We start from the raw sequence: 25,569 nt of genomic DNA, 5'->3' as shown, positions 1-25,569 counted from the left end.
TTTAAATGCCAACAAAATATATTCATATATCATAACCAACAGGTGTCCGTACAATATGTCTGTCATAGTATATACAAGCAGTGTGAGAACCCCGGGTCAGCAGCTATTTGGATTCAAGTCCAATTCTCAATAACACGTAAGTTAAGACTTTCCCCTTAACTCTAACTTAAGCGCTTGTAGTTACGGTAAAGTCAGAAATTCTCACATACGTCAGAATTATTTTTTACCTTAAGTGAGCCAGTTTAGAGAATTATCTTTTGTATATTTTAAGGGATTTTTTTGTTAATTTACGATATTTTGAGAATTTAGGACCAGAATCACGTAACAGACAATAAATTTAATTACATAAATATTCTGAAATTAAAAAAAAAATTTACAAACTAATATTACATTAATTTACACTGAAAATCTGAAACCATTATGGATTGCATTTTGGAGTTCCATTTAAATTTTTCGTTAAAATTAAACTATAAATTTTACAATAAAATTTAAAATGTATGGATTAGAATTTCAATGTCATATGTGTTAAAAAATAACTATAAAAATACATAAGAGTTGAGGCTATTTGATCCTCTGTGATTTAGTTCATTTTGTATCAAATTCTATTTCTAAAGTCTGCTGAACCTCCTGACTAGCCCAAAAATATAATAGCCACAATTAGTGACCAAAATATACACAAAAAAAAACTTTTTTTCAATTATTAATATTTCTTCTGTACAAACTGAGTACGAAAACTGTACAATTTTTATTTTTCTATAAGCTTAATTATCATAAAAATCTATATACATTATATACATTTCGATATATGAAAAACTATACGAGGCGTTGATATAATGGGGCCTCCCGGATGATTTTTTTCAATATTTTTTATAGGATTATCAACATCGCCTTAGCACGATTACCTATCGCATACTAGGAAAACAATTGAGAGAAATGCCTTATTGTAAGTTGTGAACGAGTCGGTATTGAACTATTGTGTAAAAATGAGGAAAGCAGATTTGTAAATGAACAGGAAACCATTTTTAGTTTTTGGCTTGTATAAAAAAGTAAATGTGTAAATGAGGGATATAGAGCCCATTTGTCATTGGACTTTCGTGTAAAAAAAATTCTTATTTGTAAATGAAGGACAGGAAGCCACTTAGTATCTCGATTATTTTGTAAAGAACAAGTTTTGTAAATGAAAACGATCATTTACAACCGAACTGATGTGTAAATGAAAAATATCACTGACTTTATCATTAAACTACCTTGTAATAAAGTCTTGTCAATGAAGAATAGGTTCCACTATTATGTAAAAAAAGAAACGTGTAAATGAATAATTGTAAATTATCATCGGGCGTCCTATAGCACTTTTACATACGAGTTGTACAAAAAAAGTTGTAAATTAATCTCACTTGGACCACAGACATAAGGCACTACGTTTTTTTGGTGTAAATCGTTTACATTTGCACTCGGGTGTCCTACTCCTTCCTCTTTTACAGCTTATGTCAGTGTGTTTTTTACGAGATAATCCTCAAACAAAACTGGGCGTAAATATAATTCCTTAATTTTTTCCTTGATTTATGAGATTTTTTACACCACCCCCCCCAAAAAAAAATCAAATTATTTTTAAGAAGTGAAATAAATCAGTTTAAAAAAATTATTGGATCTAGAAAGCTATTGAAAGTAAAAATCAAAATATAAAAAAGTAAAAGTAATAAAAAATAAAACTACTGTATAAGATAAGAGGAAAATGCATTCTAACATTTATGAACAAACTCGAATAACAGGAAAAGGTGAAAAAGGAATTAAAAGAAGATAATTAGGAAGGGAAATATGTGTGATGATTAAAAGGTGGTAATACAAATTAACTAATTGGTACAGGTATTTTTTTTATTTAATAATTACGTTAATTGTAATTCTGACGTAATTTCCTCAATGAATACCTTTGTTACTTTTAAGGTGTCATGTAAATGTAATTAATCACCTAATTACCTCAGTTTCTAGAGTAATTTTAGCTCTTAAGTCAAACACACACACACATACACGAGAGGGGAACACAAATAATTTTACGGACTTTCTCAGAATGACAACAGCACCAGGAGTTTTCTCTCTCCCCTCCCCTCACCCTCCTCTCTCCCCTCGTGCTGCCATCTACTCTCATCCCTCTCCCCTCATTCCGCCGTCTTCCGTCACTCCTCTCCCCTCACCTCCCCTCACGTCAACAACACGTCCCCTTTTGTCTCCCCCTCTTACCCCTCACTTTAAATTGGCCCATCAGACACAGCAGTTGTCCACCCCCCCACCCCATCCCCTCCTCCTCGTCTCCCCTCTTTTCCTAGACAACAGCACTCGTGAGGGGCTTGTAGGAGGGGCGGGGGGGATTGTTTTGTAGGGGATGTTGAGGGACCCTTTGTATAAACACAGGAGGAAGCTGAGGGCGTGTCGTAGCCAGACTGACACACACACACACACACACACACACACACACACGTGGAGGTGGGAGGCTAATGAGATCACCGGTGGTGTTTGTCTGTTTGTCGTTATTGTTTTAGGTAGCTGAGGGGGGGGGGCGAGATATTGGGGATAACAGACTTAAATTATTTCCTATAATAATTTGTTGAAATTCCTACGCAGTTTGTTTACCTTTAACTTCCCGCCAAATTCTGGAATGAGAATTTCACGCCAAATTTTGGGTTAACGCCCCTATAATCACATTTTCCCCTCTTCTCCCCTCACCGCCTTTCCCTTTTCCCCCCTCATCCACCCTCTCTACTTCTACGGGGGGTGTAGGGGCGTGGTGGTCGTCGTCAGCTGGTTCCCCCTTTCATTGGCTGTGTTCCGGGTTTGTTTACTTTCGGAATCCTGAGAGAAGCTGTCAGGAGGCAGTTAGTGTCAACATGTACTTTCCCGCGCGCGCCAAACCTCTCCTAAACCCTGCATTGATAAACCTCAATATCGTACTTCAAAAACTTTCCATAAATTCTAACTTTATTTTTCGGGACTAATAGAGTTTGTTTGTTGTTTGTGTGGCTGCGTAAGGGGGGGGGGGGTAGTTTGTGGATGTAGTTAGAGGGATAAGAGAGTGTTTGGTGGATGGTGTTTGAGTTCACGAAGTCACTGCTGCGTGCAATGTTTCGAACGAGTTTCCCTTCCGCACGTGCTGGTGTTCTCACATCTGCCGAGATGATGGGGGAAGAGGAGGAGGAGAAAGGGGGATGGTAAGAGGCGAATAAGGAGAGGAAACGGAAGGGAGGATAATAATAGAAAGAGGCAAAAAAAGATACGATAATTAATAAACAAGAAATAAAAAAATAATAATAAAAACAAACCGAAAAAGGTCATAAAAACATTAAGTAATAACATACGTATAAATTATATTGCCCAATTTTGTCTCAGGAATACCTATTATATATTTTCAACTGAGTAGCTAAAAATTTTTATATAATAATTAAGTCTCGAACATCGTATTTAAATCAGTATTTTCCTTCAATACTTAAATAAGGGATAAAGTTTTTAGGATTTATTTAATAAATTCAAATAAAAAAACATTACAGAATTTTTAAACCTATAAGAAACTCACAAATAAATTATGTTAGAATTTTAAAACATTAACAAAATCAATTCACAAAAAATCATAAAATTTTAAAATATTTTTTTTAATAATTATAAAAAATATCACAAATTTTTACATTAAAAAATTTAATGATTGTGGAGAAGATTGTCCCATGCACCTATAATGGTTCTTACAATAGACTTTTATTACAATAATTTTACCATATTTTTTAACTTAGAATTTTAAAGTATTTAGAGCTCTCAGTTGACAGTATGTGTTATCTTATGCAAAGTTCAATGGAGGAACTTCATATTCAATGACAAAATCTAAGAATGTTTTATTTTTATACATTATTGAACTCTTACTTGACAGTAGCCTACCTGTATATCATGTCTTATGCAAATTCAAAGTAGTCTTCAAAATTAATGTCTAATACAAATTTCAAAGACAGGAGATTCAAACTCATCACTTCTGATTCAAGTGTTAAAGTGTCAAGGTTGCCGTACGCCTCTAATTCAAACTTCTAATTCAATATCAGTAAGAACTATCAAAGACATACAAGCGTAAGACCCGTCCTGTCACCTGATTGGCTGTCGTCGCTGCCATCTGGCGGGGGAAATTTGAACTTTGTTTTGGCAGCGGCGACAACCAAAACAAATGCGGTGGTGCCAAGTCTCACATCATCATGAGGGGAGGAAGAGGGCGTTGTTGCCAAGTCTACAGTACACGTCTTTTGTGAGAAAAATATTAATAATTCCACTAAATTAAGCCATAGCAAACAACATTATACAGATCACAATACTTGACAACACCGCAAAGCATAGAGGGCAATGGATGGTGAATAAATGGGGGAATAAGAGAGAAAATGTGATAAATAAGAGACAATTGACCAGAGGAGAGAATGAACAGACCTCTGGTATATATCTGGTTAAAATAAGCGACTCGGAAACACTCAAAATTTTCCGAAATTTTTTACATATTTAGAATTAGATTTTGATACCAGGTTAAAATTCACTAGTCTTAAGGTTTATTTAATTTGATTTTGAAAGAATTATCAATCTAAGGAATTTCGAAATTAATTTACACAAATACAAAACATTGATAAAAAAAAATATATATAATTATTTTTATTCAGATGCAAAAAACAAAATCCAATTCGCTTATTTCATTACAGGAAATGAGTCATATATGAGTATACTTATTTAACATACTTATTTCATTAACAAGTATATTTATGGACATATTGAACTATATCTCCCGAGCGAGCAGTATGCCATTATATCACTAAGTCTCGCTTGACAATATTCACCTAACATCAATGTGTGCACTCTTAACTAGCACCTCAGTACATATGAGCACAAAATAAAGACGGCGAGACCAAGTAGAGATCGTAAACAATATGGCAGAATATCGTATTGGTGTAAACAGGAAGACAATAGGAAGACCGTATGGTTGTAAACACAGGAACAACGACCGTATTTCTGTAAACAAAGGACAAACAAAGACAACATTACTATAGACAAGGACAAAGTGATGATGATAAAGTAAACAGACGAAATATTGATGTTTATGACACATAGGAATAAATTGATACACTTGAAGTATTGCATAACACATTAAGGGTTTCATAATAACTGTCAGACACCCGTGATTGCTGACAGGCTGGCAGTCGCGAGTGCTGACAGACCAGAGTTGACAGTCATGAGGGGGCTGACAGTCACGAAGGCTGACAGACACCAGAGTTGACGGTCTTGAGGGGGCTGACAGTCACGAGGGCTGACAGTCAAACACTTGAAACACACAGAAGCAAATGACGTGTGAAGGACAGGTGGACGGCGTTTAATGTGTTTCTGGGCAGTTTATCTCAACGTCAGCCACATCCACGGCGTTGTCTTGACGCGGAAGAGCTGACAACGACAGCCTCATCCACGGCGTTGTCTTGGCGTGGACAGGCTTGTGTCGACAGCTTTCCACGGCGTTGTCTTGACGTGGTGAAGCTGACGACGACAGCGAAGCCCATAACGCTGGGCTGGCGTGGAGGGGGCGCCCATCCCTCTCCCTCATAGACTAGAATAAATGATTCAATTATAAAATATCAAACTTGTCTTTTGGATTTCCACGTAGACTATTACGTCACAGGTCTTTTGTTGTTATTATTACTAAAGATGAGTTCTGCGATACACTAAATAAATATGTGAGTCGGGCACTCGGTGGGACTGAAGACATCGCACACTGTCACTTGGTGTCTGTGGAGTGTGTTTGGGTGGGGACCCCTTGAGTAGGGGCGTTCACTCGGGGCGCATATAACGAGGCGCTCACTGTAAGGACGGCACCTCTCACTGCACGGTGGCGTTCACTGGAAGCACTGTTTCTTTTGGGGGAAGAGGGGGTAGAGGGTGTCACTGGTGTAAATTCAGTCGTAGGAACACTGGGTTTGGATGAGTCACTTGGGGGTCGTGGGGGAAGGGGTCGTAGGAACAATGGGTTTTGAGGGCTCACTTGGGGGTCGTGGGTGGGGTCGTAGGAACACTGGGTTTCGATGAGTCACTTGGGAGTCGTAGAGGGGATAAGGAGATGGTCATAGGAACACTGGGTACTAAAAAAAGATCACTGTGTGTGGAGAGGAAAAGGTCACTTGAGAAGACGGATATCTCAGGTCAGACAAGGTCACGGTATGACCTGCATTATTCACTCGTCTCTCTTCTTCTTCGCCTTCCCCTCCACCTGAATGGTCCTGGTGGTCAAGTCGACACACTCGCTGAAGGAAGGTTCCGTTCCTCCCTCGCTGTAGTCGTGACCCGCCAGCCGTGACAGCGACAGGATATACGAACAGGCTATTCTCAATACCGAGAGCTTCGACAGCTTCTGGTTGTGACTGTACGCTGGCACAGACGTCCGTAACTTCTCGAAGGCGGCGCTGATGGTGTGGACGCGGTTCCTCTCTCTGGCGTTGGCCTCGATGCGTCGTTCTCGCGTCATGTTCTTGTAGTTACGTTGTTTGTGTTTGTTAGGTTGAAGAAGCGAGTGGATGGTGTCGTCGTCGTCGGCGGGGCCTGGGTCGCCCTGCACGCTGGACGGTATATCGTCGTCCAGGTCGTGCGCCTCGCGGGACGGACTGTCGGACGCGATCAGAGATTCTACGCTGAGGAACTTGGACGAGGCCTTACCGGTCTTGCGGACGACGCTGACCTCGGTACCCCGGGGCGGGTGGTGGTGTAAGTGGTGGGCGGGGCTGGGGGCGGCCACCTCCGGTGCCGACACTCGGGTCACCAGCGGCAGTGGCAGGTCCTCCCGCACCACACGTTCCTCCGTCGGGGACCTGGGCGGCGGTGGTGATTTGGGCGGTGGGGAGGCGGGCTGGAGGTGTGGGTGGAGGGGTGGGCGGTGCAAAGGGTAGTGGTGGGGTAGCAACATGGGGTATGGGTGTGGGGTCAGGCCAGGGGTCAGACCCGCCCACCCTAACGGCGTCACCATGCGCGGGTACCCCCACTGGGCGGCCACAGGCGGCCAGGCGGGCGGCAGCAGAAGGGGTGGAAAGGCACCCATAGGGGGCCGCCCTAGGGTCCCTAACAACGGGTGGTGGGCCAGTAGGGGCGGCGCCCCGGGGGAGGGGGAGGAAGGGGCGCTCTTGTCCCCTACATCAGTCTGGTGCTCCGCCCGCAGCGTCTTGGAGGACCTGGGAGGGTCAGGGCTGTGTGACCGCTTGTTGGCGGGGTCATGACACAACCTGCGGGGCTCTGCGGGCTTGCGGCGGCTGCGGGCTGCGGCGCGTGTCCCAGGCGACAGCGGCGCCGCGCCCATGGGCGGCTCCAGGGGGCTGGCGGGGGGGCTGGGACGGGACTGGACGGCAGGGCTAGGTGGGCTACCCACCCCGGGGGATGCCCGGGCGGCGGGCGAGGTGGTGTACTCCTGCCGCAGGGCTGAGTAGTGCTTGCGGAACTTGTGGAACTTGTGGTGTGTGGGCGGCGTGGGCGGGCGTGTGGGCGGGCGGGTGGGGGCACGGATGGGCTTCACTCTCACCTCCACACTGTCCTCGGAGGCGTCGGTCGGGGAGTGATCGTCCTCACTGAGACAGTCGTATCGCGGCCCTCCCACCTCCACCTCCTCCTCCATGCTCCTGTGGACGACAACACGAGTTACTATATCTCTCTCTCTCTCTCTTTATATATATATATATATATATATATATATATATATATATATATATATATATATATATATATATATATATATATATATATATATATATATATCTCACCCATTCTCTTCCTTAGATTATATGATCAAATATTGAACTTAAATTTTATTTTATAATTTTATACTACAAATAATAATAATAATAATAGAAATCTTAACAGTAAACTTGACAACGGTAACTTATAAACAGTATACATTCAACGGTAACCTGACACAGCATAAATAACAGCCATGGTAGCCTAGAACACACGTACTTATAACACACAACGGTAGTCCCTCTAAAATACGTAAAAACACGGGGCTGAGTCGCTCGTAAAACCGGGGCTTTGAACCGTAAAAAAAAACCACGAACACAGACACGCAACCACGATCCCCGCCCCCCTCAACCCTGCACCCACACCCGTAAAACGACGTCACACCACGCATAATCTAGAACGTTTATATTCGTGTTAATTTCATATGTGCCCCAAAACCATAGACATCTGAGGTAAATTGGACGACTATTTCCCACGTTATTATCGTTATACACAAGTGAGTAAAGTGCTTTTGTGAGTAGTTCTTGTGCCTTGTGCTTTGAGGTGTTCTGGAAGCGCTTGAAGTGCTTGTGTTTAGTGGTGGAGGGAGGGAGGGAGGGAGGGAGGGAGAAGAATTTGGAAGACTGGGAGGGAGGGAAGGAGAAAAGATTGCGACGGGGAGGACTAGGGTGGATAGAAGGAGTGAGGAATAGAGAGGAGAGGAAAGGTGGGAGGGAAGAGGAGGGGTAGAGGGAGGAAGGGAGGAGGAGGCATAGAGAGATGAGGGAAGGAAGAAGAGATTGTTGGAGGAGGAAAATAAGAGGAGAGAGAGAGAGAGAGAGAGATAAGAACAGAAATACGCATGTAAAAACCAAAATGTTAACCTAACCTAACCTAACCAAACCAAACCCAACCCAACGGTAACCTAACCAGACCATACCATATAACAGAGCATTTAATCACCAGGTGTAACAAGACCATGGCTGGGGCGGGGTGGACTAATATTGAGGTAACACAAAACTATATAGCGTATTCTCTTCCTCCACTACCCCAGGTGAATGCGTGTAAAAATCCTGAGAATCTGTTTAATAATAACAAAAAAGCGTAAAAAAAAAGCCTAAGTCTGGCGTATCCCACATCCTTGGTCACGCGTAAAAGATTCTCGTGTATAATTTACCGTCCTTTTTGTAAGGATGTGTTAAGCACCTGTAGGAAAGATGGTTCTGAGGTAAAGATCTGTTGGGCACCTGATTTTCCTGATTTTTCGCCTGATTTTCCTGAATTTTTGTCTGATTTCCTGATTTTAGTCGAATTTTCCTCATTTAGAGTCAGATTTTCCTGATTTTTAGATTGATTTATTGATTTTAGTCTGATTTACCTGATTTAAGTCGAATTTTCCTCATTTTTAGTCTGATTTTCCTGATTTTTTTGAAGCATGGAAACTGAATGTCCAAAACCCCGTTATATAAAAGGCAGACCAGAAGAATTATTTAGGCGATCCAAGTCAACTGTCTGAACGAACCAATTGAAACTCGTGTAGCGGTTCCTCCAGCCAATCATAACCTTCCTTGAGGGCCTTGCGTTCTACAGCTAACCGGACATTGGCCATAATCAAGGGAAGGGGGGAGGGGGGGAAGGAAGGAGGGTAGGGAAGGTGAGAGGAAAGACTAGGCAGTAGAGGAGGCGGAAGTAGGAGAGAGAAGGAAGGAAGGAGGAGGAGAGGGTAGGGAAAGGATAGGAAGCATCAAAGGAAGATATAAAGGAAGTGGAAGAGAGAGAGAGAGAGAGAGAGAGAGAGAGAGAGAGACAGTTTCAGGAAGTAGAGACAAAGTCCACAAATAGTGTACGGTGCAGAGAGGTGTGGAGAGGTAGGTTAGGTTAGGTTATAGGTGGACAGGTAGGTGAATGAGAGCGTTTACGGGCCTGACAGTGCCTTCAGCTACCTGTTAAAATTCGTCTGTTTTTGCTCCTTATTTTCCCTCGTATTTTTGTCGTATTTCTTCTTATTTTGTCGTATTATTGTTATATTTCATTCGTATATTTATTAGGTTTGGTTAGGTTAGGTTCAGGCTAGGTTTGGTTAGTATTAGGTTAGGATTACGTTAGGTTTGGTTAGCATTAGCTTAAGTTTGGTTCGTATTAGGAAAGTTTAGGTTAGGTTTGGTTAGTATTAGGTTAGGTTAGGTTAGCATTAGCGTGATTAATCTTCAGCCCCCAGAAATAGTCCCGGGGCTATATCACCAGACTATAGTGAGTGACCGACCAGCAGACCGCTACATAAACACGAGGGGGGTGGGGGAGGGGGCAGGGGCTACTGTGTATGTATGTATGTGCGTGTGTGTGTGTGTGTGCGTGTGTGTGAGTGTGTGTGTGTGTGTGTGTGTTTGGTCATGAGTATGTAAGCTGTGTTATGGTGATTGATGTGTTGTTGTTTACAGTGATGATGGTGGTGATGGTAGTAGTAGTAGTAGTAGTAGTCGTAGTAATAATAATAATAATAATAATTTACAGATGGTGTTAAGAACCGACCCTGGCGAAACACTTCCTAGTTGGTGGTAAATCACATGTAATCATCGCCAGAGCGGGCAATCAACAGGGCCTGGCGATCGTCACCACCAACCCCTTCAGTCACAGCCTTAAGGTAACTACGCCAGACACACGTATGCCTGGAGTGGCGTTGTTTTTATAGTGTCATTTTATATTTGTTTTTTAACGAAGGTGAAAGCTCTGCCACCACTACTACCCCACAATTTATCACCACCACCACAATCTACCACTACTAACGCTACTACCACCACATCTTCATCACGATCTACCACCACCACTACTACCACAATCTACCACTACTACCTGCATCACCACCATCGTCGTGGGAAGAACTCACTCGTGTGTATTATTTGGTCTCTGTCTCATTCTCTCCCTCCCGTCATGCATTCTACCTCACCTCCCTCCCTCCCTTACCTCCCTCCCTCACGACACTTTTCTCCCTCTCTCCCTCCTCCCTCCCTCCTTTCCCCCCTTCCATCTCCTACTCCCATTCCTTCATTATTCTTTTCCTCCTTCCTATCTCCCCTCCCACTTCCTTCTCTCCCATCCTTCCTCCTCCCATCTCCTCCCTCCCTCCTTTCCCCCCTTCCATCTCCTACTCCCATTCCTTCATTATTCTTTTCCTCCTTCCTATCTCCCCTCCCACTTCCTTCTCTCCCATCCTTCCTCCTCCCATCTCCTCTCCCTCTTCTCTCATCTCTTCCCGTTTTCCACTCATATATTGTATTTTTGTTGATATTATTCTTGTTTTCTATTTCTTCATTTATCTTTTTCTCTTTGTTTACCTTCTTCTCTAAGTAAGCACAGGTGAGGGTAATGCTCTCTCTCTCTCTCTCTCTCTCTCTCTCTCTCTCTCTCTCTCTCTCTCTCTCTGCCGTGATAGAGATTCACCTGTATAGTAATTTACACCAGGTAACGGTCTCGTAGTGTCTCAACCCAGAAGCCGAATTGTCACGCATAAAAAAAATCCGTCTTAAGTAGCTATATAAGCATAGTAATAATAGTTCTTTAACCTACTAGTTATTTATATACGTTGGAATAATAGTTCTTTAACCTACTAACTATTTATATACGTTGTAATAATAGTACTTTAACCTAAATGTGGATAGTGATGTGGATACGAGCTATTTAATCAATTTTTTTGTGAATGAAAAGGCTATATATCTTCTTTCGTAAACATGCGGTGAAGTGCGAACTGTATAAGGTATGTTGTGGGTCAATATTTTGTAAATACGCGGGAAAGTCTCAACTGTGCTATGATTTTTAGTGGGTGTGTGTTAGGATTACTATGTGTGGATAAACAGAGCAGGTTAACAGGATAATTCTTCATCTTCGTCTTCTGTTCTTCTTCTTCGTCGGTGAAAGAAGAAAGCGGGGATAATAAGGAAGAGGAAGATGGCAAAAACTATGATAAAGAGGTAAGAGATTTGTAAGTAAATGAAGGAAAGTAAACAGTGAGGGATTCATATTGACTTCTACATTCCCTTTACAAGTTAGTGTCAAACTCGGAACTGTGACGGGGAAGGTTCCACTCATTGTAAACAGACTGTAGAATAAGGGGATGGGGGAGGGGATGGCGAACATGAGCGCCTGCCTGGCGTTTAGTCGAAAGACGAGACCTGTAGATGTTACGTGACACGGACGGCAAACTCTTGACAAACAGACGGTGAAGTGAGAACTGTTTGAATTAAGCGACAGCACGGAAACGGAAGAACATAAAAGTGGTGAACTGTTTTGTAAATAGGCGGAAAAGTAAAACGAGAATAGTTTAAGATATACAACACAGGAAGCGCCGGGAATAAAAAATGTCTCCCTTTAAGTAGATCGCAAAGTGAGAACAGTGTAAGATAATCGTCAGACTCTTAAGTAAACAGATGGTAACCGCGAACTGTGTGAAACAAGAGTTCAGCTAGAGTACAAGTGGGAATAATAGCTTGAGTACTACAAGAATAACTGTAAACTACTTCGGGGTTACATATTTACTGTACGGTTTTGTAGAAATAAAACTGTATTAACGATGTGAAATTATTGGGTTGGTTAATTTTGTAAACAGACGGCAAAGTGAGGAACAGTGTTAAAACAAGGTGGCTTTAATACTACCTCCCTCAACCACTCTCACTCATTCTCTCTCTCTTATCCTTCTATCGTTTATCCCTCCTCCTTTTCCCCCTCACTACTCTCTTTCTCTCTCCTCCCCTCTTGCGGTCCCCTCATGGAGATTAATTCCCCTCGCAGCTCATAACAACACCTACCCCTGTGTTTCCCCTTCACCGCCTTCCTATCGACCGCTCAGTGAGTGTATCGGTCTCTCTAAGGTTTAGCTATCGGACAAAATTTCATCCTCTCTCTCTGTCTCTCTCTCTCTCTCTCACTTAATAAACATAGTCCACATAACTTACATCTAATTGGCGTTTTTGTTATCATTTACTAACTAATTACATATACCTGAGTGTAATTAGTACAGGTGTATAGAAAGGTACAGCTACAGGTAAGGTTACAGGTAGAGATACAGATTACAGGTAAATTTACAGGTATATATGAATAAACAGGTGAATAGCTATTATACAGTATTATTATTATTGTTGTTGTTGTTGTCATACAGTAGCATCATTTAAACACGACAGACAAACACTCATCTTATAGCCATAAAAACAACATCCAACATGGCGTCAAAATCACACTACAACTCTACATTAATTTGATACGACGCCTTAACTCCCTCCTCCTTCTACCCTTTCCTCCCCCCCTTCCCGCTCTCTCCCCACTGTTGCTACTGGTTGATCTTCTCCCTCCCCTACCCTCCCCGCCTACCCTCCCCACCGGCTTACTCTCCTGCGGTGCCCAGATACCTCCCCTCACCTCCCCTCCCCCCCTCCGTCTCCCCTCTCCCCACCCCCCAGCCGTGGACAGGGCGGCGCCTGGGGTGTCAAGGAGCCGTTGTTGCTGAAGACAGACAACACCCGCAGGCGTCAGGTGTAACGCGAGCCCCAGCCTACACCCTCCTGTCTACACCCCGTCCTACACCCTCTCCTACACCCTCCTGTCTACACCCCGTCTCACCCTCTCCCTACACCGTCCTACACCCTCTCCACCCTCTCTACACCCTCTTCCTACACCCTCTCCTACACCCCGTCCTACACCCTCTTCTACACCCTCTTCTACACCCTCTCCTACACCCTCTTCTACACCCTCTCCTACACCCTCTCCTACACCCTCTTCTACACCCCGTCCTACACCCTCTTCTACACCCTGTCCTACACCCTCTTCTACACCCTCTTCTACACCCCGTCCTACACCCTCTTCTACACCCTCTTCTACACCCACCTTTTTATGATAAAGAGGAAGAATAAGGTGGAATAGGTGTTACGAAAGAAGGAGATGGAAGCCAATAACGAAAGGGGGAAGAGGTGGAAACGTAAAGGAATGGGGAGATAGGAAGGGTGGCATTAGAGTATAAGAGAATGGGAAATGTAGAGAGGGGTAAGGATAGGCGTATGGAAAGGGGAGGCAGTAAAGTAGAGAGGGAGAGAAGTGGAAGAGGTGAGGGAGTAGAGAAGAGGGAGCGGAGAAGTGTGGAAGAGAGGGAGAGAAGAGGGAGAAGAGAGAGTGATAATGGAGGGTAGAATGAGTGAGAGAAGGAGAGCATTGTAGAGGCAAATAATGAAGGGTAGAAGGAGAGGGAAATAATGAAGGAGGGAAAAGCAGGGAGAGAAGAAAGAGTGTTAATAAAGCACAGGGGGATAGGGAGGGGATAGATTAATAAACAAGGAAGAAGGACGAGAGGGATAGAGATAATGAAGGGAGAGAGGTATGAGAAATGAAGTAAGGGCTACACAATACCATACATTTATTCTACAAAATAAACATTAACATACCACAACGTCATCACCTACGCCACCAATCACGTTACAGATATGAAAAGACGTCATTGATTTCGTCACAGTTGGGAATAATCGTCACCAATCTCTCAACCAATCAGCTTAAAACTAGGAAATATGTCATCAGTACGCCACCAATCACGTTACAGTTTGATAGATACGTCATTGGCACGCCCCAATCACCTAACAGGTTGAAATATACGTCACTATACACGCCATCAATCAAATTTCAGTACGAACAATACATCACCAATTACGTCAAACCCGCTAAAATACTTTACAACCTACGCTACCAATCATGTAACGGCATAAAAGATACGTCATCGCTACGTCATCAGGTACGGCACCAATCAGGGACGAGCAGGTAACGTAAACAGGTGTCTCCAGCAGAAGGCGTGAGGTCGCGGGTAGGGTGTGGTCCCTCCCACGCCCTCCCCAGTACACCGTTATGCCTGCTGGGGGGCGCGGACGTGGAGGGTGTGGTCAGGAGGCGCCGGGGAGAGAGAGAGAGAGAGAGAGAGAGAGTTATCAGTAGTTGTAGTAAGTGATTTCAATACATCAATCACCTCTCTCTCTCTCTCATCATGACCACGACCCTCCTCCCTCCTCCTCTTATACATTATTCACCACCATCATCTCTCCCTCCTCTAGAACATTCACCTGAACACACGAGAAAGAAACATTAAAAGAAAAAATAAACCAATTCATGTACTGTACACTTCTATCACCACTGATGGACATAAGTGTACTAGTTGTCCGCCATTACAACTATAATAAACTTTTAAATTTGTGTAAGTAAGAGAAAAGTCAGAATAATGTTGTGGGGAAGAGACATGAATAGTTAATGGTGGTGGTGGTGATGGTGGTAGTAGTGGTGGTGGGTGGTGGTGGTGGTGGTGGTGGTGATGGTGGTGATGGTGGTAGTGGTGGTGGTGGTGGTAGTGGTGTAGTGGTGATGGTGGTAGTAGTGGTGGTGGGTGATGGTGGTGGTGATGGTGGTAGTGGGGTGGTGGTGGTGGTGGTGGTGTAGTGGTGGTGGTGTGGTGTAGTGTGGTGGTGGTGGTGGTGGTGGTGGTGGAGTTGATAATGATGATGGTGGTGGTTGGTGGTGAGTGGCGGTGGTGGTGGTTGGTGGTGGTGGTGAAGTGGTGGTGGTAGTGATTGGTGGTGATGGCGGTAGTAGTAGTGTGGTGAGTGGTGATGACTGGGGTGATGATGGTGGTAGTGGTGGTGATAATGGTGGTGGTGGTAGTGGTGATGGCGGTAGTAGTAGTAGTAGTAGTAGTAGTAGTAGTAGTAGTAGTAGTAGTAGTAGTGGTGGTGGTGGTGATAGCGGTAATCTTTCAAACAATAATAATAATAAAAAAAAAAGATTAAAAGATATGAAACAGATAGACAAACAGCAAAAAACCTAAACAAATTAAAAGTCAAACACACACAAACACACACACACGGGCGATAAGGTAATCATAAAAAAAAAAACGTCAGAATTACCGATATTCTCAGCCTCCTCCGACCACAATTTTTCCTCGATGGTTTTCCAGGAACTCTCGCGTCTCAAGCACTTTTGGTTAACCGCAAAAAATGAGACAAAACAACAAGAAAAAAAACAAGAAAAACTGAGGCGGAAGCTAAGCGGTTGTGTTTACCTATATCAGCTGATTGTCACGTGACGTCATTGAGGCACGTGTTTATTCGTATCAGCTGATTGTCACGTGACGTCATTGAGGCACGTGTTTATTCGTATCAGCTGATCGTGTCACGTGACGTCACTGATTTAAGGTCACGTTTAGAGACTAATAATTGAGAATAAACGTCAACCATATAATGTAAAATAATAATGTCGAATGAAATTAAAAGTTACTCAGTAAATAATGTAAATGAATTAGAGAGAGTACATCCAAACCTATCAAAACACTCACTAATTAGCTCAGCAGTTCTCAACACTGACCCCTAATTATCGACAGTTGTTAAGTCTACAGCAGGTGTGTGAGGGGGAAATGGGAGGGGTAGGGGGAGGAATAACTGGTGTGGCGAGGAGGGGAGGAATGACAGGTGTGTGAGGAGAGGAAGGGGAAGAATGGCAGGTGTGTGAGGAGAGGAAGAACGGCAGGTATGTGAGGAGGGGAAGAATGACAGGTGTGTGAGGAGGTAGGGATAACAGGTGTGGTGAGGGTGGAAGAGAAAGAGGAATTTCAGGTGTGGTGAGTGTGAGATACGAAATGCAAACAGTAACAGGTAAATAGACCATAAGGGTTAAACTCCCCCCGGCTCCCCTACCCCACGTCCCCATGCCCTTTCCTCACCCCTACCTCTCCTCCCTCCCCCCTATTGCTACTCCTCTTCCCCCCCACCTCTCCTCCAAGTCACTCTAAGTTTCTTTGAGCGTTGGTGATTACGTGTGTGTGCGTGTATGTGTTCGTGTGTGTGTGTGTGTGTGTGTATGTGTGTGTGCACGAGAGACTGCCGCGTCACCTGGTCAAACACGAGCTGTGATCTCTGGCTGGAGTCTGCAAGAGGAGAGTCGAACCCCGGGAGCAGAGTCCATAAACCCCCTTCCCACCATCAGCCTGGCGCCCTCCCTTACGTCCCCAAGTGGTCACCGACTCCGATGCTTCCTTGTTTCAACCACGTGAACTTATTTCTGAATATGTATCAAAGGTTTCCGGCGTCTATACTCTCTCCTGTGTTGATTATAAATGATGGTTTTAGGGATTTATGATTTTATGGCGCCGTTGTTGCTTTCCCTGTTCGTCTTTTGTTTTATCCCAGGGAATTAAATTGTGAAATGAAGTTTTTTTTTCTGGCGTTTATAGTTTTCAACGTGTTTTTGTTTTGCCATTGAGATCAAAATGGCTTTTCCAGATCCTCTTTTGTTTTATCCCAGGAACTTAATGGTAAAACTATCACTGTTTTTCTGGCGTCTATACTCTTTTTTTCCTGGAGTCTATACTTCTCTGTGTGTTTATGATAATGGCTTCGAGTCTTCCCCTTCGTCTTCTCTTTTTAACAAGTCTTTTTTTTTCATTCTCACGATGGCGCTTGGGGTTACGAGGCGATGTTTTGCTTAAATACGAGTCAATATTGGACCGAAAGATGTTTTATAGCGAGAGAAGACGCCATATTTGGTCGCCTGTGTGTGTGTGAGCGTGAATTAAGAAGCAACAGAGGAAGAGGTGAGTAATTTTTCCTAATAGAGTCAAAAATAGGTGAATGTTTTTTTGTTTTGTTGTGGTTATTTTTGTCGTGGTTAAAGTGAAGTGAGGAATAGGTAAATATAGGGTTGATGTGTGTGTGTTTCTTGGGGATGGGGGGGAGGAGGGTTACATGAAGCGTAGAGATGGGAAGATAGAGGCAAGGGATCTCTCTCTCTCTCTCTCTCGTCCGATTAGCAAAGTTACCGATCCACTTTCTCTCTATCTCGTCTCCTTCTTTTATCTCTCTCTATGCATTCCTTCATCTCCTTCTCCACCCACTCTCCTCTTCCCTCCTCAATCTTACATCCTGAAAAATTGAAAATCCATTACGATCCAAATATTTCCTCACAAATCAAAATTTCTTACCCTCAACAATTTCCACCAACGTTAACAATTTCGTTTCCCCCAAGAGAGTGGAAATTCTCATAGAGCCTTTAAGATATCTGCTTCAATGCGTTTAATACCGGGATATATTTCACATAAATTGGAGCTCCTGGGTGACAAACGATCGATATATATTGAGGAGATATTGAAATTATTATTAGATATATTTCAGGTGATATTAATTTTCGTGGGAAGTTTAGGCGCTGCGTTTCGACATCTGTTAAGGGGATGAGTGGGTGGGTGGGTGGGTGGGGTGGGTGGGGTGGGGTGGGTGGGGTGGATGAGGAGGCTAAGGGGGTGGTAGGAATTTGGTGTTTGAGCGATTGTGTAAGACTGTGTTAGACTCTCTCTCTCTCTCTCTCTCTCTCTCTCTCTCTCTCTCTCTCTCTCACCCGCATTCTTTATCAAACATGTACTTTATCTATCATGGCCACAGGTTACACCCCAGCGATCACCCACTAAAACACTTCATCTCTTCACCACCAAAGTACTTGAGCTTTGTCTACTGTTGGCGCTGTGTTGAAAGAGAGTACTTCAATTTGCCTATGGTCAGTTGGGCCCCTGTCCTCATGGGCCCTAATTTGAATAGGTATTGATGGGTTCTAGTACTTATAGGCCCCAGTTTTGAGGTGTTTTATTTTAGTTGGTAGGCCCCAGTCTTGATAGGGTCTTATCGGGGCTTGTTCTAGTAGGCCCCAGTCTTGATGGATTCTTATACGGGCTTGTTCAAATAGGTTCCAGTCTTAATAGGCGCCAGTCCCATTAGACCAGATATATACAGATGCTTTTGAATTCAGATTAAGATAAGTACTATAAGAAATGACTCTTAATTCCGTATCACATAGTAGCTAATATTTAAATGAGAATCACTTTTTGTCTGTTTCTAAATTACTTATGTTCCATCTAAGTAATAATTACCGTACATTAATGAATTATAGACACAAGATAATCAAGATAATAATTACTTAAACGAGAAAATTATATTAATCTCTGTGACACAACCCCGATGTTGACAAACTACCCTTCCCACGTCCATTGGCGCCCAAACCGCAAACTCCTCCGGGAAATCGCTCAATTTTGCGTTAATTTCAACCGATAATTAACCCAAAGGAAATAAACATTACTCCTCGACATTACATAATTACACAACCTGGTCCAAGAAGATTGTAAAAGTAACGTCGGCGTGGGAATGAGGGTTTGCGTGCTAATTAAAACTCACTCATCCAGGGAAATACTAGAGGAAGCGGGTTGGATAGTCTCACTCCCTCTCATAAAAACGAAAATGATTACCAATATAAACATCCACTTCTCCTTCTTCCCTCTCCTTCTCTCCCTCTCCTTCCCTCCCTCTCTCCCTCTCCTTCCCTCCCTCTCTCCCTCTCTACGACGATATTACTCATGGAAATAGATAATAACACAGGGAATAGTTAATGGTGATGAGTAGAGATTGAAAGATATATTCATTGTGAGTGTCTCTATATATATCTTGTGTTGAAAGATGAGAGGTCGGGTGAGGGTGAGATGGATGATAGGAGGGGCGGGGTGAGAAAGGGAGTGAGATAGCTTTATTGTGTGAAAGTAAGCCAGATGACGGATGCTGGTGGTGATGTGGGTGGTAGTAGTGGTGGTTGGTAGGGGTGGTAGTAGTGGTGGTTGGTAGGGATGGTAGTGGTGGTGGTGGTGTTGTTTAAATTGGTGATGGTGGTAGTGATGTTTTGTGGTAGTGGTAGTAATGTGATGGTAATAATTATAATGATCCAGATAATTGTGGTAATGATCGTGGTAGTTGTGGTAGCTATTGGTAGATATGTAACGATAATAAAATACTTTCTATCTACACCTGTTCCCTATTATATATATATATCCCAATTACACCTTCCTTACACCTTCCCTATTCCATTTTCCCAATTATACAAGAAACATGCATTCAACTCTCTTGTACACTATTCCCCACGTCGCACCATCAACAAAGAATGGGGGGGGGGGGGGAATTGACCATCACTTTAACCCTCCTCCCCTTCACTTCAACCCCTTCCCTCACCACTTCTCTCCCCTCCCCTCCCAATAACTAAAAAAAAATATCACGTTACGCTATAAATGTTTACCTGTGAGGCGTTACGCATGCGCAGTAATGGGTAACGCAGTGATGATTACTCCTTCGGTGTTACGTTGGCTTGAGATTATGAACACGATGCGTTACGGTGATAATGCGTTACGGTGACAATGCGTTACGGAGGCAATGCGTTACAGGGATAATGCGTTACGGTAAGCAATGCGTTACGGAGACCTTCCATCCTTCATTACGTTACATTTAAGACAAGTCACAATACAAACAAAAACAGACAACGAAAACAAAGCGTTACGTTACTCCCCTCCCTAAAATAACACGTCACAGAGTCAGTACTTCACGTCACGAACACGATCCACTCCTCCAAGATGTTACGGTGTTACGGAAGCCATCTCACCGTAACACTCCTGGGAATCTTGAGGAATGGTTTTTGTTATTTAAATTACCTTGGTGACGTAACGTTAAAAAACACAGGTAGTAAGTTCCCCTTCCATCACTGAGGAGAGGGTTTGGTGGGTAATTGCGGGGGTGGGTGATTGAGGGAGAGGGGTTAATTGCAGGGAGTGATTGAAAGAGGGGTGATTTGAGAAGGTGATTGAGGGAGGGAAATGATTTTAAGCGTGTGATTGCGGGGGGTGACTTTGGAATAGATAAATAGATAGACAGAGGAAAGGGGATTGATGACGGAAGGGAAAGGGATGTGAAGGGTGAGGGTTAATGAATGGGAATGGAGAGAGGAGGGAGGAAAGGGAGAGGAGGGAGGAAAGGGAGAGGAGGGAAGGGAGAGGAGGGAGGGGTTCTATCTATCAGGACAGGACAACACCCCCCGTTAACTTCCTGTCTACCACCATCGCTACTGTCGCCGCCTACCACAATTACCACCACCACCACTGTCTCGACCTACCACGATTCCTCTTGAACTACCACCATCGCTACTATTAAATTGTTTTGCTACCACCATTATTAACAGTACTATCACAGCCACCATTGCCGTTGATTATTTCTACCACTACTGTCGACTACCACTATCGTTACAATAACCAGTATAACCACAATCATCATTACTACTACTACTACTATTTTTTTCTCTTAACGTGGCCTCCATCCTCCCCCAATAGCCACTACTACTACCACCACTTCACTAAAAAACAACAACTACCATTATCAACCACTATTACGCCATCCCACCAGTCATTGACCACAATCACTACGCCACTTCCGCTACCACCATCAACTACCATTCATAACTATATCATGTGTTCTCCCTGAGTCTGTGTTTTGTATTCACCATTTCAACCACAACCACACCCACACTACCACAACACAACTGTCCCTCATCTACCACCCTCGTACCACAAACCTTACCACAATACCACTAACTTACCTGTTTAAAAAAAAATTCTCACTACTGATAATTAGCAGAAAAACCTGAACAACATTTAATTATACTCTCCCAAACAACGATTATATATACCAATCATTAATTAACTAATCCAATCGTTCCATAAAAAAAAAATCACCAGTTGGATCAAAAAAAGTGATTAGTCTCCCCTCTTGTAACTTCACTTTATAGAAAACGGGTAAAAAATGCATAAAAAAAGTGAATAAAAAAATTAATGGTAAATTTTGTATACATTTACGTCTTGTGAAATGTGTTTATTTAATTCTTTTGTGTGATTAATTATATTCGTTTTTGATGGAGTTAAGTAATTGGGGTTAATTCATTAATGTTGTTAATTGTAATGAAGGTTTAGTGAAGGCAAGATTGACTCTCTCTCTCTCTCTCTCTCTCTTATCCCATTTTAGAACTGATTAGAACTAAAACCCAAAGAACTGGGGCCTATTAGAGCAAGACCCTATTAGGACTGTAGCCTATTAGAACAGACCCCCTTAGCATTGGGGCCTATTAGGACTGGGGTCTAATAGAACAGAGGGCATCTAACCAGCCACCCCTCCAGCACAGGTGTACGCATAAAAAGAAGGGATTTTCATTCGCTGTATGCAAATGAGGCGAGACCGGAAGAAGGAATTGCAATGCTGTGAGGAATTCTTGTTTTTCTGCAGGTATGGAAGGGTTGGGGAGGATTACAGCATTCTCAGACAGGTGTGGAGTGAGTTTCTGCAGGTATGGAAGGTGTGGCCATGTGTTCCGTTAAGGTAAGCAATTAGTTAATGCGTTCAAAGTTATTCTTGTACAGGTGTGGAAATAATCAATGCGTTTGGGTGTGTTTAACAGGTGTGTATGGGGCTGAAAGAAAGAGAGAGAGAGAGAGAGAGAGAGAGAGAGAGAGAGAGAGAGAGAGATGTATTTACTAAATATTTAACCCAGGATGAAAGATTGGCCAGAAACCTTTCCCGGTCACTAATAGACGCGTACACATGTCTGTTAGCGCCTGTGTGTGTGTGTGTGTGTGTGTGTTTACGTCTGTGTGCGTTTACAGTACACACCTACACATTGGCGTATGAATCCTTCTCAAAACGTGTATATGAGTATAATCGTCTGTATGTATGTGTGTGTATGTGAGTTTTCCAGTGTGCACATGTCCGTGAAGCGTGTGGGTAATTATCGATAAGTGGGCTCTCTAATTAGTGCATGTACGTGTGGATGCGTAGTTTGAGATGCGTTACGGGATGTGCCATAGTTTGTTTTGATGCGTATGAGTTGATGTAGGTATCGGGCGTTACTTGTGGACTGTTTATGATGGTAATACGTCGTCTTTCTATTCCCGACATCAAATTAAAAGATGCCGAACAAAGTGCCGTCTGGAATATACCAAGACTCGACCCCCAAAAAAACTCAACGGGGTCTTACAGCTCCAGTTAGGTCAGTATAGGCGGGCGGACAACACATAACTATTAACCCCGAAAAAACATCCAATCTATTAACTTATTTACTTATAAACATAAACTTAGTCACTTAAAGTATCTGTAAATCTACTTAACATATACATAGGCCACTTAAGTAATGAGAAGTTGAAGTATAAGTAAATAAGACTCAAAAAAGTATAAGTATTGACGTAGTTTAGATAAAAAAAATAGCAACTACTTATTATTTCATCTGAGTTGGTTTGAGTCAGCCCATCGCCGTCCAGTTCTGATATGACGGATCTGTTTTTCTTATCTGAGGATGACTTTTTACTATCAACAGGTGTGATTGAACGCAGGTGATTAACAGGTGTGTCTCTGATTTAATTAATGGTGATGTTTAATTAGGGATTGTTTTTTTAGTTTTGATTTGATTATTAATATGCCTGTCTGATGATTCACTTCCATGATAATAATTGGTGGAATTATTATTATGATTATTATTATTATCATTAGTAGTAGTAGTAGTAGTAGTAGTAGTACCTTAGTTTTTGTTGTTATTGCTGTAGTAGAAGTGGTGCTGTTATTGTTATTATTAAACTCACCCCAGACCTCATTAACAACTAACAGGTGTCATCAATACAGACATATTTCGTTACCTCATAAACACCTTTTTTAATGGTGATGAAAAGGTGACTCATTCAGTTAACCCTTTCGTTCCCACGGTTAATAATTCCCCTTTTCTTACCACCATTAATTCCCTTTTCTGAATGTAATTGTGATTATATTTTGAGTTTAGGGTTGATTATATTTTTGTAATTTGCGTAAGGTAACTGGTGACTGGTTTTAAGTTGTGAGTTATTTTGTATTTGTGTGATTGTCATTCTATTAGTAGTGGATTACATTTGTGACGTCCATATGACCATCTTTGTCCAATTTTCACCTGTAAATCACCGTTATTTTTTATTTACGCCTGTAGATTATAACAAGAAATCGCCTTTTTTTTTTACAGATTTACACCCTGTAAATCATATACCTAATTTACACTTTCTTCCTATTTACACAATGATTGATTTACATTATAATCTGTAAGCACATGGTGGCAGATTTACATAATTTTTATATATCAATTTATATTTCCCCTTAAGGATCTAATTATTCTTACCCGAACCAAATTATCTTTTGACCGATTTCACGCGTGACTTAACATATTCTTCCCGTGAATTCTATTTCTTTCTCACTTACTTCCTATAAATTATCTTTTTAAACACTTTATTCCCATAGATTAGCTTAAAACTTTATTCCCGTTAGTTACCTTATTTTATCTTTCGTCCGATAAATTACTTTTAGCACTTTCTCCCCCTGAATTACTTTAACCTTTCTTTCCCTTTAATTACATTTATTATCGCTAATTACCTTTTCATAAGACAGTGACGGTGGATTATTTTGGTATGAAAGAAATCCTTCTTTAGCTATATTTTTCAGGTTTGATAAAACTAATCGGAAAAACATTCAAACTCGCTAATATATTTAATTCTATTTAATTCATGGCGTCAGTATATATAAATCCGCATTAATTTCATAGTTTATTAATTAATCCCCTCAAATGTGATTAATTGCGTCACTTATATTTCCACAGGTAAATCCTTAAGGTAGATTGTTATATTAATCCCTCGTTGTTTCTAATTAGATAAATCACCGCTTTTGAATTAGATTTTAAATCCTCGGTAGTTAATTACTTAATAATCATCACACAAATTTAATTGGAATTAATTACTCTTCAAAATTATCGATTAAATGTGGATAAATCACCGCTTTTAGGATTTAAATCATAATTACTGAATAAATCACCAAACCAATAACCCAACACGGGATTATATTACAATTTATAATTAAGATAAATCCCATTACTGAATAAATCACCAAATCAATAACCCAACTCGGGATTACACTACCATTTATAATTAAGGTAAATCCCATCACCACAAGGACTCAATAACACCCCGTAATTAATCCTCACCTCATTTTTCTGTGGGTAGTCAGCAGAGTCAGCGCACCAGATGTAAACACATCCCATTAATCCCCTCCAGGGATTTAAGCACCACCATAATCCTGGCGAGACTCCCGGCACATGAGGGAGGTGTCGAAGGATTTGGATTACAGATTAGGGATGCTTGTGGGATTTCAACACTTAGGTCACAACTAACATCACTTTAGAATCAATGCTGTTGATAGGTGTATTAAATTATCACTTATACACCATAAATATACAATATACCTAGATTTATCATCACTAGGGTTAGGATATACACCACAGAGATCATGTATACACCACTGGGATTATGTATACACGTTTATAATCCATGTATGAGGGGCGGATTGCGTCGGAAAATCGAGCGATCTCCGTGAGAGTGTATGGCAAATGGGCCGTCCAGTGATGGTGGAGCGGACTAGCAGATGAGCACGTCCACCCTCGCTCAAGTCTGTGTGAGAACTGGTAGATGTTACACAGGGGCTTGTTGGCGGCGGTGTGACTGTGTGTGTTGTGAGGGAGGGAGGGAGGGAGGGAGGGAGGCTGGGGAGGTGTGTGTGTGTGTGTGTGTGTGTGTGTGTGTGTGTTGGTGTGTGTGTGTGTTGGTGTGTACGTACGTGATAAACCCTTCGTGTGTGTGTGATTGTTTGGTGATGATGCTTGGCTTTTAGATGTGTGTGTGTGTGTGTGTGTGTGTTTATTTGTTTTGTCCTTATGTGAGTTATGGCGACTACAATTTGAGAAGAAGAAGAAGAAGAAGAGACATTAAGACATGATGTAATTAGAAGCCATAAGTCGTGGTAGGTAACACGGTTAAGACATCTTCAGACCATGTAATATATGTTACCATGTTACCACGACACAATGATACTGTGTAATAATAATAATAATAATAAATAATAATAATTAACA

General features: G+C 42.2%; 1 protein-coding gene across 1 annotated transcript; it reads right to left on the bottom strand.

The window, feature by feature from the left end:
- On the bottom strand, positions 1-25,139 carry LOC121870845 (vegetative cell wall protein gp1-like). The gene is made up of 2 exons (XM_042372814.1): positions 24,646-25,139; positions 1-7,652 (listed from the first exon to the last, which is right to left on the bottom strand). The coding sequence occupies exons 1-2, from the start codon at positions 24,648-24,650 to the stop codon at positions 6,224-6,226; spliced, it is 1,434 nt and encodes a 477-aa protein (XP_042228748.1). The 5' UTR covers positions 24,651-25,139; the 3' UTR covers positions 1-6,223.
- Between the last annotated feature and the right edge of the window lie 430 nt (positions 25,140-25,569).

This window comes from Homarus americanus, unplaced genomic scaffold (assembly GCF_018991925.1).
Source record: "Homarus americanus isolate GMGI-L3 unplaced genomic scaffold, GMGI_Hamer_2.0 scaffold21823, whole genome shotgun sequence".
Lineage (NCBI taxonomy): Eukaryota > Metazoa > Arthropoda > Malacostraca > Decapoda > Nephropidae > Homarus > Homarus americanus.
Note: the sequence above shows the minus strand (reverse complement) of the source record. Positions and strands in the feature narration are given on the sequence as shown.